At 43.7% G+C, this 15858-nt stretch overlaps 1 protein-coding gene across 10 annotated transcripts in view; it reads right to left on the bottom strand.

Annotated features, from left to right (window-relative positions):
- RBPMS (RNA binding protein, mRNA processing factor) overlaps window positions 1–15858 on the bottom strand; it is a 171530-nt gene that overhangs the window by 61997 nt on the left and 93675 nt on the right. For all 10 annotated transcript variants that reach the window (XM_045997727.1, XM_045997726.1, XM_045997718.1 and 7 more), the window contains one exon: window positions 1079–1229. In XM_045997727.1, the coding sequence (XP_045853683.1) occupies window positions 1079–1229 (151 nt within the window). The remainder of the gene's footprint in view (window positions 1–1078; window positions 1230–15858) is intronic.

The raw sequence follows: 15858 nt of genomic DNA, 5'->3' as shown, positions 1-15858 counted from the left end.
TGGGGGAGAAACTCTTATCTGTTACTTTCCCCTGGCAAGTGGCAGCTTTCTCAAGAGTTACACGGCTACAGAATGGCTGTAACTTCCAAAATAACCTGATTAAATCTGACACACACATGACATGGGGGGAGAAAGAAACTCATGTGCCCTTCAGTTTCAGTAAGAAAAGTTGAACTGTATTGTCAAGGAAAGCAGGAAGATCGAGATCATGTGGTCTGGAAAGAAGACCGAGAACGACAGGGTGAAAATATTCTAAATAACAGCTAGTCGCTTGGGATTCCTTGAATGCCCTGCCATATTAAATCACATATAGCTACGCAGTGAAAGGAAAAGTTAAGGCCTATCTCACGCCTCACTTATGCTACTGACTGAGCTTAAGAAAGAAAATTAAGACAACCTTTCCAAGTTATTCAAAGGCAAAGCTGCAGACTGGCCATTTAAGGGAATGAGCTCATTAGATGAGGGGTAAACACTTGTTTAGCCATTAGTCAGCATCTTTACTCAATTAATTTAAAACAGGAAGCCCTAGATTTCCTTAAATTTACCACTATTAATTTGCTAGAACTGATTGTTCCAACGTAAAAATTCTTTGTGTGTGTTTACTTTCCCCTCTAGATTTATGGGCTCAACTGTTCTCAAAAATAGAACTTCTTAATATCTGCTGCCTTTACTTTTAATATTCTCTTTTCCCAACCCACAGAACCGATGAGCGTCAACAAATGAAGTAAATGCAGAGAACCGGCTCTCCTATCCTGGGATGGGGGGATAAAAAAGGGTCTGTACCCCAGGCAAACAGAACACCCTCACAATAAGGTCAAGATGACATGAAGGAATCGACATCACCTCAAACGACATTCTGGAGTCGTTACAGTTCTAATCTGGCTGGACCCCCTCTCAGGACAGCCGATCATCAAGAACATTGCTCTATTTGGAATTCAGACAGCAAGAATGCACAGCCTCTTCGCAGAAATGGAAAAGGACACTCAGCCAGCTCTACGTCCTGTGGCGTAATTTCACGTGCAGCACACAAACAATTCTTGATTTTTTTTTTCTGTAAATGAAAAGTAGATCAACTTACATGGCTCTCTGGCAATGAACTGAGGTACAGTGTTGGGCAGAGGAGTACTGGGGTTTGGAGTCCCTACTAGTTTGTTCTTGGCCATCTTCGTGTTTGCCTTAGCAAACTCTAGTCGTAGTGTTTGCGGAATTTCAGGATCGAAGCGGATGCCCTTTGGAAATAAAGAACAAATGGAAGATGTTTTCATTTCCTTAGAGTCAAACCGGAATGGTGACAAAATAAACACCAGTAAATCCTGGCCTATCAGAAAAAAAGGTCAGCGAGAGCCCTAGTTCTCACTACTTACACAGAATACATGAAAACCTGTAATACCACATGTCCAGAAAAGTCAAGGGAGATTTTGTTTACTTAATGAAAACATTTAGCTACATGTTTTTTCGATTATTTTTTTTCTTCCTGAACAAAAACATTCAGATTCAGGTTTTAACTGTGGACTAGCAAATTCCTAGCATAGTGAAAAACTTCAATTAGTGGCCAGTGATGAGAATAAAATAATTCCTGTAAAGCTCTGTGCATACTGGAAATCGTGGAGCTCTAGGTCCTTTACACTGTTCTGACGCTGGCCTAAAACAATGTCATTCTTCAACGCTTTAGTTTCATCACCCAGAAATAAAGGGAGAAAATTCCCCTCCCTAACTAGAGAGTTTTCTTCATGGCGATACATGTACTGAGTTAATAAAACACGAACTAAGACTTAAATATAACTAGTGTCACTTAATCCTAGTTAGCTTAGTTAAGTTTATATAAAATTTTAATGTCTGGATGTGGTAAAGTCCCAGTTTTGATTAGAGCTGGCCTACTGGCCACATGGTTAGAGAGCAATCAGATTATACTATACAGGCCAAAGACAGGATAGTAATTTCAATTACCCTTGACTCTACGATTGCAGTTTACCTAAAACAAACATACTCAATACATAACAAACATTATAAAAACACAAGATTTAGGACAAGATAAGTCTATTTTGAAACCCTCCCACCATTCAAGAATACTTCCATTGGGGCGCCTGCGTGGCTCAGTCAGTTAAGCATCTGCCTTTGGCTCAGGTCGTGATCTCAGGATCCTGGGATCTAGCCCAGAGTCTGGCTCCGTGCTCAGCAGGGAGTCTCTGTCTCCCTCTCCCTCTGTCCCTCAGCCCCTCCCCCCTCGTGCTTGCTCTTTCAAATGAAATCTTTAAAAAAAAAGGGGGGGGGGAATGCCTCCATCCCTAAGTATAATGAATAAGATCATATCTATTTTCCAATGTTATGTAGTCCAACAACAGTAACAAAAGACATCCCAGTAGACTGCATAAATGTGCATCCGAAATAGGCTCAGGTCCCATGTTTGTCTGTATGGTATGTTCTGGAAGAGGGTAGAGTTCTGAAAAGGTGTATCCTATGAACACAGGTTTTCCATTTAGTGCACATGTGGGCCTATGGGCCCCAAAGTCCCCTTTCTACTTAAAGCAATTCCCACCAGAAATCAGTAAGAATCTCTATGTACACCAGGAGGAACAACTCTGAACTTCACAGGCTCAGCTCCAAAGCTGGGAAGAAGAGCCTGAGACTGGACGGTAGCAGCAAAACGAGAAATAAGGGGGGAGGAGGAGAGGTCTTCCGGGAGATACAACAAAAGCCACGGAGCCCTGACCTACAGACATCCTGGGGTGGGTGGAACCTCTCTGGGAGCCTGATTTATCCATTCTGAGAAGAAACCAACTGAAGGTGGCAAACAGGGGTGGGCAGGAAGAGAAGGAATCCGCTTTGCACAGCCCTGACAACAAGGAGCGAAAAGGGGGTGCCAGTTATAAGAGGTGTAAAAAGAACTTCTCTCCCCAACTGGTCTCAGCTTTTGTTTCAACTTAGGCAGCCTCAGTATTATCTTGCCAAAGCCGTCGATGAGGAAGAGAAACAAAGCAGCATTCTGAAGCAGAGTTTACTTCCATTCGCCTCCACTTACAGCATTTCACTCTATCAAAGCTAATATCACAACAGAATAAATATTGCCAAATATGGACCCGAAGAGCATCGTCTTCGCTGGGACACAAATGCAGTCAGTCCCCGGCTATCGTGAAGGGGATGCTGTGGAAGGATTCGCGTATTCACACAACACCCCATGAGCTCACACCGTAACGATCTGCCATCAATTTCAGGGTGTCCTCCTTGGCGGTCAACTCCACCAACCCTCCTATAAAGAAGGAACTTTCTTAAACCTGAGCCCACGTCATCTTGGTCACTGTAGTCAGGGCCCCAGTAACCTGAGAAGGGCATCCTGGGACCGGCCAGTGGTCCTCTGGAGCTTCTAGCCTGGGTAACAAGGAGGCAATACATCTGAATTCTGTGTCCCAGCTCTTCCCCTTGTGTCCCAGAGTCAACAGAGGCTCTGCACAACATGCTTGCCTCTTACGCCGCCTGGACTGGTGGCTTGTGTCCTAAAACATACTGAATTGAGTCTCCCCCATTCCCAAACCCCTCTTCATATCCCTCCTCCCTGTGTGAGCTCAAGTAACAACGCCATCATGTTCCAAATCAGAGTTCCAGCTCCTTATTAAAAAAAAAAAAAAAAAAAAGCAAGCTCAGAAGTTAAAATGACCTAATTTGTTTGGCAGCTTATTCAGAGGCCGGAGGCTTAGAATACAAGCCGCATTCCTCTAACATCTTTAGCAGCAATACCATATTTGGTAATCAATATCCTGCTCGGCTCACTTCCTATCCAGAGGGATCAGCCAAGCCAAAAACATTCTAAATGTTAAAGGATGATGAAGGGGGGGAGAGGGGAGCAGGGCTGGGGAGAACATGGAAATGGAAGGGGAAAAAAGAGGAAGATAGATAAGGAAACATTAAAAAAAATGAAAACACACAAAAACACACGAAAAAACCAACCCAACACCTTGTGCTTTTAATCAAAGCCCTAGTAAGATTATTCTCTGGCAAGAGTGACTTCACATTAAACCCTGTCAGGATAAGATTACTGCCACATCAAGGGGAAACTCTGGGCCTTTCAAAATCAACTTCTTCCCTTTTTGCCTATAACTCACCAAAACGCCTCTTCTAATGAAGAGAAACCCTCCTCTTACACCTGTAAGTGGTAACTTATTTACACTGTTTCTGGCTAACAGTGTAATGTCAATCTGAGAATAGTTACTTAGAAGCAACCTAATCAGACTAGGCTACAGGGACAGCCACAGTCTCTCTTCAAGGGGGCCTGAAACACACTCACCAAACCAATACAGGTTCCCACTGATCCACCAAGACTGAAGCCCCTCCGAGCGCAGGCTCTGGGAGGTATGAAGATAGTGGGGACAAACAACGTACCTTCACAGTCTAGGATTCCTAAGAGTCTACCAGGGCAGTTTCAAACTATATGCTTTGGTGTCAGGGACAGAATGTTTATGTCCTCCCCAAATTCCTATACTGAAGCCCTTAACCCCCAACATGATGGTATTTGGAGGTGGGGTCTTGGGAGGTAATTAGGGTTCGATGAGGTCATGAGAGTGGGCCCTAAAAGGGGATTAGTATACGCTCACATGAGGAGGAAGAAACACTAGGATCGCTCTCCCAAGAGCACACACCAACGAAAGTCCACCCAAACGGTACGTGAGGACTGCAAGCAAGCCAGAAGGTTCGCACTAGATCCGGACTCTGATGGTAACTGATCCTGGACTTTCTAGCCTCCAGAACCGAGAGAATGAAGTGTCTGCTGTTTGAACCATCCCCGTCTATCGTGTTTCGTTACAGCAGGCCCAGCTAGTCTTGCTAACATGCTAACACGGTCCTCCCTACTGGGCAAGTTTCTAAAATACTTCATAGTACTTTTTCTAAACCTTCTGTGGCCTCGTACGGTAATGTCCCCTCTTCCACCAGCCCCGCTGCCAACCCCACCCACTCCTCTCATCGCAGACTCAGCCCACAGGAGCAATCTTGATGATAATCACTGGAAGCCCTAATAATTCAGTCTCAAAAGCTACTGAGAACAATTAGCAACTCCTAAGGAAAATTCGGGCTCTGCACTTACCTACTGTGCTTTCAACTCAGTGACTGCATTCAGGACTCCGCTGAAGAAATTCACACACACACACACACACAACCCCCAAAACAACAAAACACTCTTTTCCCCTTTCTCTTAAATGTAAACAAAGCTCAAGAAGTATTTGTAAATAAAGTTTAAAAGAGGTTTTTCTGAACTGTGGGCTTAAACCTCCAAATGCAAATTTGTGTGTCCTACTGATACCGTATTAACTTTCTAAGTAAGTTAGCTTAAAAATGCCATTTTATGGAGCAAAAACCCTATCAAAACCTAGAGTCCTAAAAGGATAAGGAAAGAGCTTGTAAAAGAATGAAACAAAAGAAAATGGACAAGGTGGAATGACCAAATCCTGAGGACTCAAGCCCACAGAGATCCAGAGTCACTGGTAAACGAATTCTAGCTCCTCCGGAGACTTTCTAAGACAAGATGGAGAAGCTATTACACGAATATGCACGAAGCCCAGATCCCAGGGAGCTCTCCAGTTTCTTCAGTACTTGTGACACTGCCTTCTGGTGCATTCTGGCTGGTGCTGGAATGATTTAGTAGCTGAAAGCAAGGATTTGGGACCTTGAGACTGAATCATTCTGAACGTAAAGGAACAACATCATTCCAACTCCTTAGTAATATCACTAGTCTTGGATTAATGTTATCCCACATGAGTAGGAATAAAGATTACTAGGAGTTTATTCAGTGAATAATGGGGGAAAAAAAGAGGAAAAGGGCTATTCTACAATGATTAAAACATCCTTACCGGCTTACCTTCACATGCAATGTGTGGTCCTTGAGAAAACAAACCAGATATAAAAGACTTTTTGTGGAAAAATGGAGAAAACCAAATACAGAATACAGGCATAGGTGATATTTGGGAATTGTCAATTTTATTAGGTGTGAGATTATGGTAATTTAGGAAAATGTCTTCAGCTTTTAGTACTAAAATACAAAGACTGCAATGACAAAATGCCACAATATGACAGCATGTATTTACATTAAAATACTTAGAAAAAAAAATGAAGCAAATGTTAAGTTGGTAAATTCTGGTGATGGGTTAATTACTGTATCTTCTACTTTCTGGTATGCCTAAAGTTCCAGGACAGAAACTTAAAAGCGGGGGGTGGGGGGGGGGGTGCCTGGGTGGCTCAGTCAGTTAAGCATCTGCCTTCGGCTCAGGTCATGATCCTGGGGTCTTGTGAGAAACACAGCCAAGGCAGAAAGTGACTGGGGGCGGGTGGTGGCAGAGGCATCACAGAGGAAGTGATGGAAGGGCAGAAACTGACCAGGTGGCAGTCCAGGAAAGGGCTCAGCAGAGCTGCATGGGACAGGATGCACAGCAGAGCTGCATGGGACAGGATGCACAGCAGGCGGAGTGCGCATGTGCCCGCCCGCGCGTGCAGGGGAGGTGGGGAAAGGGCTGCACCAGCCGGCTGCGGTGAGATCACAGGGCCGTTCACGCCACGAGGAAGAACCCTGGAGTATGTGTACCGCTGAGCTATTACAACTTTTTAAACTGGATAAGTAATATGATCAGATTTAGTAGAGCCCTGATTTTCAAGTGTTCACAGGCATCAGAATCATCTCGTTGACGTCCCGATTACGGAGTGCTGAGCACCCCACCTCCCGAGCTTCTGATTCAGTAGGTCTAGGAGGGGACCTGAGAATCGGCATTTCTACCACATTCCCAAGCCGGCGCTAGTACTGCCTGCACAGGGCTACTCGAGAATCACTCGTGGCAGACAGCTCCGGGAGTGCCAGCGCAGGGCTGAAAGCAGACACGGACAGACAAGACATGAAGCAGTCGGAGCAGATCTGGAAAGAGAAGTCGTTTGGGGTGGTTGCCGGGGTGGCCCCTCTTCTATAGGGCGGCACCCAGAGGCCGGGGTCCGCCTTCTGAGCCCTCACTTCCCTAGCAACAGCTCTGGCTAGTCAAGGGACAGGGGCTGCCCTAAATGACCAAACATGTTTTTTATTCTGAGGATTTCAACCTTGAGTATCAGTGACAGAAACCAGAGGTGATGGGCAATAAGTCCCCTTGACAGTCTCCCACTACAGGAAAGGGCTCCCAGTCCCTGTCACTGAGGTCTTCCAAGCTGTCCTGATGCCTGATGGAGGCTTACTTGGTACATTCTTCAAACCTGCGAGCGAGCAGCTTCCCCCCGTGTCTTCACAATAAAAGCAGGTCGGTTTGTCAGTCCTGGAGAACTAGTTTTAGGGACAATGAAAGCATTCATTTAGAGAAAATACTGGTAAAGAATGAGGCAAAGCTATAGCCACCCCCACTGCAGCACAAGGTTAAGGAAAAAAAGAACAACAGTGTCAGGTAGTCTGGCAGGGAGAGGAGACCATATAGACTTGGATATGAACACTACCTGTGTGAGCCCAAGAATGTTCACAGTGGGACCAATTAACCTGCTAAGAGTGGTAACTTTGGGGGTGCTTCGTGGGGAGGGGGAGAGCACTTGTGTTTTGAATAGATTGTACTGAGTTTCTGACAAATACACTTGATCTGAAAAGTTAGAATTTATGAAATCTGATTAAAAAGGAGGAAGGAGGAAAGCTGGTAGGAGAGGTTTCCCAGGGGGTGCTAGCGGAGGCGGAACAGAACAGGAGAAGACACCCTCGAGCAGAGCTCTCCCCTAGCTGCATTAGTGGTTTCTGTTCAGTTTTTTAAAAAGTATTTTGAAGGAACTTTTGATTTAAAGAAAAGCTGCAAATGCAGTACAAACAACTCCTATATGCCCTGTGCCCAGACCCCCCTCCCCACTTTTTCCTGCCTGAACTGCGTAAGAGGAAGATGAAGCACGATGCCCCTTTACCCTTTACAGTCTGATTTCCCAGAAGCCAAGACATCTGTTTCCCTGATCGAGGATCTACTCCAGAGTCATACAGAGCACTTAGCTGTCATCTCTTTAGTCTCCCGGGACATCTTCCTTTGTCCTTGTCTTCTGTGACCTTGACATTTTTTTTTAGGAGTACAGGCTATTTTGTAGAATGTTCCTCCATTTGGGTTTATCTGATTTGTTTTTTGATTAGATTCAGGTTATGCATTTTTGGCAGGAGTATCACAGAAAAGATGTGTCATTCTCAGTGTACCGAATCAGGAGGCACATGATGTCATTTTTGTCCCATTACTAGTGACAACTTTGATCACTTGCCAAGTTTTTCCACTATAAGGTTACTTTTTTTTTAATTAAAAAAAAAATAGATCTCCTAATTAAAGATCTCCTAGGGAGATACTTAAGAGACTATATAAATATCCTGTTTCTCATTAAGCTTTCACCAATATTAACATCTATTGATTCTTGCCCGAAGCAATCAATTGTCAAATGCTGATTTGCTGCTCTCATCATTCCTTCTATATTTTTTTGTCCTCTAAGGAAAAGCTTACCTTTCTGCCCCATCTACTGTTTATTCATTCTTCTATTCATTTGTTCACTCATATTATCAGTACTGACTCATAGCTTCTTGGACTTGACAATTTATAATTACTATTTATCTTGGTACTCAGATCGTTCTGGGTTTGTATATCCGGGTCTGTATACACACGCACACAAACACTTTCACATCCTTATCTATTTCTCTACATCTAGATATATTAAAAACACTGAGACGCCTGTGGCTCAGTGGGTTAAGCCTCTGCCTTCGGCTCAGGTCATGATCTCAGGGTCCTGGGATCGAGCCCCACATCAGGCTCTCTGCTCGGCAGGGAGCCTGCTTCTCCCCCCGCCCCTCACCTGTGATCTCTGTCAAATAAAATCTTCAAACAACAACAACAAAATAAATAAATAAAAACACCAGTTTGTACTGATGGCTCCAATTCCAACCTCACACCACTGGGTTAAATCTAGTATCCCCTCTCCATGTTTCTAACTCTTTCTCCGCACTCTCTATTTATGTATTTGCTCAGCCCAGAATGGCATACTTAGTCGTTTCAGAACTCCTGCAACAGTATCAATGTAAAAACAAACTCGGTAACTCAAGTTCAATATTTACAGTTGTTTTTTTTTTTAAGATTTTATTTATTTATTTGACAGAGAGAGATCACAAATAGGCAGAGAGGCAGGTAGAGAGAGGAGGAAGCAGACTCCCTGCTGAGCAGAGAGCCCGATGCGGGACTCATGGATTCGGGACTCATCCGAGGATACTGAGATCATGACCTGAGCTGAAGGCAGAGGCTTTAACCCACTGAACCACCCAGGCGCCCTATTTACAGTTCTTTTTGACTTTTTAGCCTGCAAGTATACAGCGGGTATGTATATTCAAGAGCTAATCGCCTTCTGTCTCCTGCCCCCGCTTCAGTGTGGCTGTATTACTCATTCGAAACACAGTCTGACTCACTCCTTTTGCTTTGTATTCCGCTTGGGTCTCTCCCCATCCTTGTCCTTACTTTATGTATTCACAGAGGGTAAGGCTGTTTTACCACTTAAAAAGTTAAAAGTTGATTCAACAACCCATTCACCAATTTTATGTCTGGGGACTAAAAAGCTGAGGACCTAGAATTTTGGCACCCCCTTGCCACCTGTTGTAACTTCCTAAGATCCTGAACCTTTAAAAGGAAGCACCTAACCCAACATTTCTGATCAAATTTACTGTAGCTAATTTTTATTTAGTTTTCAACTTCTAACTACAATATGTTGAACTGTTTTTACAAGGGGGAGAGAGAAGGGAAGGGGATAGATAAATGGAGCTTAATCTGCTGTAAAAAACACCTCTTTCATAAAGGATCACTGGAGTTCATGGCCTGAAGCTAGGGGAGGGAGCATTTCTCCAGGCTGAGTTGTGCTGGATGCCTGGTTTCTCCCAGTTAAAGTCCCAGGCTAAAAGCCTTTACGAAGCCCCAATACCAGCAAATTCAAATGTTTAGGATTATTACATTTGGTGAAGGACAGGAAACCACTGGAAAGTAACAGGCTGCCTCTACCGCTCATTCCAGGGTCAGTGGACTCTGCCCTTCTCTGGGAGACAGTCAAGCCACCCAGTAAGCTACTCAGTTCTTTTTGAAAAAAAGGTCGTTTCCTACCAGAATCTCCTAGGCGTTTCACACACACCCCTTTCCGATCCAGTAATCCAGCCGATCTGATCTGTACTGGATGTCCTGGGTCAGACGAAAACTGCCGCCCCCTTTTTTTGGGGGTCAAAGAAAAGTAATAAGGCGGCAGCCATTTCCTAAGACTCCACTCCATACCCTGAAAACGTTTCCTGGCTGATTCTAATAAGCTTTCTACTGACCCTTTCCTCCATCCCCAAATCCAACCAAAAACCCACTGCTGCTTGAAAGGAATGTGGGGCATCCAGAAAACCCTGCCTAGCCAGGTATCTAAGCTGAAGAGGAGAAACAAATGCCCTTTAAGTTGTAAGTTTTAACCAATTCATTCCGACTTTCTAATACAGAATGAGAGTAATCTGTCACCAGAAACCATATCTGTAGTACAATAAAACCTCAGCGTATAAAAATCCATTTTCTTTTGTAATAATCTGCTCAGTTCTTCCTTAGCCTTGGGAATCTTCCTAACCTTTACGAATGAAGTCAATGAAACCATTCTGTCTGCAGGAAATGAGAAACCTGAGGGAAAGAGCTCAAGTCAAGGTCAAGCTTAGGAGTGACCACTCTCTGACCTCTTCTAATCTAATCTCGGTACCTGGATCTCTTCTTCTCTCCACTCCACACCTCCCTCCTTATCTCGGTTTCTCGTACTAAACTGCAGATCTTTCGAGAGCCAGGGTTCTGAAGTGCCTCTTCAAGTTCACCCAAGCAGAGACCCCCAATACATCCCCGGGGCGACTTCACAAGCTGCTCTAACAAACCTGAAGACTCAGAGCTCCACCAGGTGGCAGCTGATCTGCCCGGTGTCCACTGCTGGCCTCTCTCACCGCTGACGGAGTCTTAACCTTTTTTTAAGATTTGATTTTACTTGACAGAGACAGGGAGAGAGGGAACACAAGCAGCAGGAGAGGGAGAAGCAGACTCCCCACGGAGCAGGGAGCCCCATGCGGGGCTCGATCCCAGAACTCTGGGATCATGACCTGAGCCGAAGGCAGACACTTAATGACTGAGCCACCCAGGCACCCTAAGTTACAACTTTTTTTTTTGAAGATTTTTAAAAATTTTTATTTGACAGAGATCACAAGTAGGCAGAGAGGCAGGCAGAGACAAGGGGGAAGCAGGCTCCCTGCTGAGCAAAGAGGCCGATACAGGACTCGATCCCAGGACCCTGACATCATGACCTGATCCGAAGGCAGAGGCTTAACCCACTGAGCCACCCAGGCGTCCCCTAAGTTATAACTTTTAATGCATTTCTTTCTCTTTTTGAAGGCAGAGATTATTATCCCACAGGGGATAATCAGTGTGGTGGGGCTGAGGCAGTGGGGAAGGGTGGAGACGGGGAGCATTGACTTCCTTCGAAATTTTCAAGATCAGACACAAAAGTTGAACCGACATCGCTCATTTCTGTAGATGGTGGTACATTAAACAGTATCTGTGGGGAAGGAAGAACTCGTTCAAATCTCAGGAGTAAGTAGAGAGACTGACATACTCTGCTGATGGCACACAGCTTTGTAAAGCACTTAACATACTTAGTTATCATGATCACAACTCGGGCTGAGTTTTAGTCAACAGCTATCCATTTCCTCAGCAACCTCTTAGCTTCTTCCATAAGAAACTTAGTGCTCCAACACCAGTTTCCTCTGCTACAGCTGACGAGACACACTGATAAATGAGTTCCCTCCCCTGCTGACTAGAACAAGTTCATAAATAAAAGAGAATGATTATTACCTATATATGCTGCACTCGACGGATTTCCAGTCGTAGTATGTGGGGAAAGATACGGCCAAGAGATTCAGAGGTTGGAGGTAGCCTCATTATGTTATACTATCCAGCCACAAAAATACATCTAGGTCCTTTCTGGCTAAACGGCCAAATATTAAAAATCTATTTATGACCTTGGTTTCCATTTAATGTTGGCTTACCTAAAAATTAAATGCTATTCTTAAAGTTGCTAGAATACCATAAGCTATTTTTTTACAGCTTTATGAAATATAATTTACGTATCCTAAAATTCACGGGTTTGGGTTCAATTCAGTGAGTTTTCATATGTCACTGGGTTATACAACCATCACCACTATAGAGCTTAATACATTTTCATAGCCCTCTAAAGAAATTCTGTACCCATTAGCAGCCTCTCAGTCCTCCCTCTCTCCCCTCTTCAACTTACCCCTCCAACCAATAATCTGCTTGCAGTCTCCATGCCTATTTATTCTGGATATTTCCTATAAATGGAATCATACAATACATGGTCCTCTGTGACTGGCTTTTTTTCACCCAGAATAACGTTTTCAAAGTTCATCCATATTATACCACATTGGAGACTCTCACTGCTTTTTATTGCCAAATAATAATCCATTGTACAAATATATCACATTTTGTTTCCCCTTTCATCAGTTCATGGACATTGGGTCGTTTCCACTCTTTTCTGACAACTAGGAACACTTGTGTCAAGTTTTTTTTTTTTTTAAAGATTTTATTTATTTATTTGACAGAGAGAGATCACAAGTAGGCAGAGAGGCAGGCAGAGAGAGTGAGAGGGAAGCAGGCTCCCTGCCGAGCAGAGAGCCCAACGCGGGACTCGATCCCAGGACCCTGAGATCATGACCTGAGCCGAAGGCAGCGGCTTAAACCACTGAGCCACCCAGGCGCCCCTTGTGTCAAGTTTTTGTGTGGACACAACTCTATAGGAGTGGAACTGTTGAAGCCTATGTTAACTTTTTTGAAGAACTGTAAAACTCATCTCCGACGTAGATATACCATTTCAATCCTACTACCAATGCAGAAGTATCCCAATTTTTTCACATCCTCGCCAACACTTGTGATTGCCTTTATTACCTCAGCCATCCTAATAGGCATGATTTGGTATCTCATTGTGGTTTTGATTCACATTTCTCTCTGCTGTTACATTTTAAAACATTTTATGAAGAGGGCTAAGAATAAAGTTCTCCGATTTACAAAGAGCATTTTGGCTAAGGGAAAGGAAATAACCTGGGGATCGCAAATCTTGCAACATATAAAAAATGAAGCTGAAAGAATTAACTTTTGCCTTCTAGAAGTTAAAAACAAAAGTTAGAAATACAAACGGTTTTTGGAAAATTATTGATAGACATGTCATTCCCATCGGAAAGTAGGAGGTAAATACATACTTTGGAGATACTCTCAAGTCTGAAGGGACCAAGATTTATTTACAGCTTTCTGAGAATTGTCAGCTTTCTCTTTCACAGCAGCATAAAATATTCAGATTAGAAACAGACTCTAGGCAAGGTGCATGCAAAAGTTTCCCTAGGAGTCTGAAAACAATTGCTACATTCAGTTGGAACCTTACAATGACTCAAGACAAGCCAAAAAGAAACATGCATCTGGGTAATCTGTTCTGGTGGAGATGAGGCTCAGAAACAAAAGTGTGGAGGGAAGTTAAAGGAAGAGCTACATGTTATAAACAGAAAAGATTGAAAGAAAGGATATAAGGGATGGGGGATCAACACAATTTCAAAGACCTGTTCCAATGTGCCATTTCTGAAAACGAATGAGTAAAAATTTTCTACCACTTATAAAGTGTAAAAGTTTTCTATTACCATTTATAAAACTTTAAAAACAAAACAAACAAACAAACAAACAAAAAACCGAGGGATGCCTGGGTGGCTCAGTGGGTTAAGCTGCTACCTTCCGCTCAGGTCATGATCCCAGTGTCCTGGGATCCAGTCCCACATCTGGCTCCTTGCTGGGTGGGGAGCCTGCCTCTCTCTCCCCCTGCCTCTGCCTACCTCTCTGCCTCCTTGTGTGCTCGCTCTTTCTGACAAATAAAATCTTTTAAAAAAACAAAACACAACACCCCACCTTATCTAAATAAAGATCACAGAAGCACATTGCTGGTAGAGGTCTAGGTCAGGTTCTCTGATAGTAAGTCGGTAAGTCGTAGAGAGGGAGCAAAATAAAGCATGAAATTCACAGAATTTTAGGACTTAATTTTTGGGACCACCTAACCTAGCAGTTTTTCATCATGGGTAGCATTCCTCACTGGCCGTGTCCCCCACCCACGCCAACTCCTTAGGGATATGTGGAAATGTGTGAGGGTGTCTGGGGCTGTTACAAGACTTGAGACCACAATGGCATTCAGTGGGCAGAAGGCAAGGATGTTAGAGTCCTGCTACAAGGGCAGTCTGACACTACAGCAATACAGTCTTGCTCAGAAGGCCAGTAACTTCCTCCATATAGACGGAGAAATCAAGATCCAAAAAGTAATTCACCTAAATTCACAACTGACTGGGAGAATTCAGAATTCACTTTTAAAAAAAATATATATATTTTTTAAGGTTTTATTTATTTATTTACAGACAGAGATCACCAAGTTGGGGGGGGGGGCAGGCTCCCCGCTGAGCAGACAGTTCCATATGGGCTCAATCCCAGGACTCTGAGATTATGACCTGAACCGAAGGCAGAGGTTTTAACCCACTGAGCCACCCAGGCGCCCCTAAAGATGTTATTCTTGCGAGAGAGAAAGAGAGAGCAAGCATGAATATGGGTGGGAAGAGGGAGAAGCAGGCTCCCTGCTGAGCAAGGACACCCCCCCCCAACAATGCAGGGCTTGATCCCAGGACCCTGGGATGGTGACCCACAAAGGCAGACGCCCAACCGAGTCACCCAGGCGTCCCAGAATTCAATTTTCCGATTCCCATGATTGCGTGAACGTGTAATATTACAGTGCTGTAAAGCTATTTATCTGACAAAAGCTACATTATCTTTCGAAAATAAGGGAGGGTGTTGTTCGTTTCCACTGTGTTGAAACTTAGGTAGAAGTGGGATCCGACGAGGAATGAATAAGTGAGAAGCTGTTGTGTGTAAACCATATTTCATACTTTCCCTAAATAAGGGCCTTGCTTGTAGAAACACCAGGATTGTTAACACAACAGCCTGTGCTGCTGGGCCACTGCCCACTGAGAAATTATCACAGCAATTATGCCTCGTTCTTTCTCTTAATCCAACTACCTCAAAGTCCTTGCTCTGGATTTACCTTAGAATAATCTGATTTACTACTCATTATCCTCCTTGCCTAAACAGTCATTTGAAAAGAATGTGTCCCATTCTCTTAGTAATTTATCTCCGATTACACCTGAAGAGACCCCTTTCCAAGGGCTCTCTGTAGGTATACCTGACTGTGCCGTTGGACTGAAGTTGAGCTATGCACCCAAGGACAGTTCCTTGCTCCACTGCCTAATAGAATACTTACCCAAGTGAGTATTAGGTTTTGGGTGGTCACATGTCTTTGTTTTTAACCCCTTAAATAAAAAAAAAAAAAATCTGTATAATTTTGTTTCTAAACCACATGTTCCATAAAACACAATGAAACTAACCTGCTTTGAAAATTGTAGTGACAAAGGAATACGTATCCACACCCAGCCCAGAAGGTCTCCAGAGGGTCATCCTTCATTTTAAGCCCACGTAACTCCTCCCCTGATAGTATTTTGTGACAAGCACAGTTCTCAGTGTTCTAATAGAATCAGCTTGGCCACAGTAGAGAAACCCATTATCACCCTTCACTAGCCATCCCGAGTCTGGAATACAAGTGTTTTTGATAGTATTTCCTTATGACTGGGGCACTTCCTAGAACCCAATTTTTACCCTTGGCTTCACTCTTATTCATGTCAACAAACTACGGCATTCACATCCATACCCTCTCACTACCAAGCCAGAATCTTAGAGTGAAAACCTGCAAAGTAGTTCGAAGAGGATGTAT

This window comes from Meles meles, chromosome 2, assembly GCF_922984935.1.
Source record: "Meles meles chromosome 2, mMelMel3.1 paternal haplotype, whole genome shotgun sequence".
NCBI classification, from domain to species: domain Eukaryota; kingdom Metazoa; phylum Chordata; class Mammalia; order Carnivora; family Mustelidae; genus Meles; species Meles meles.
The sequence above is the reverse complement of the archived record's forward strand: the minus strand, read 5'-3'. Positions and strand labels throughout refer to the sequence as shown.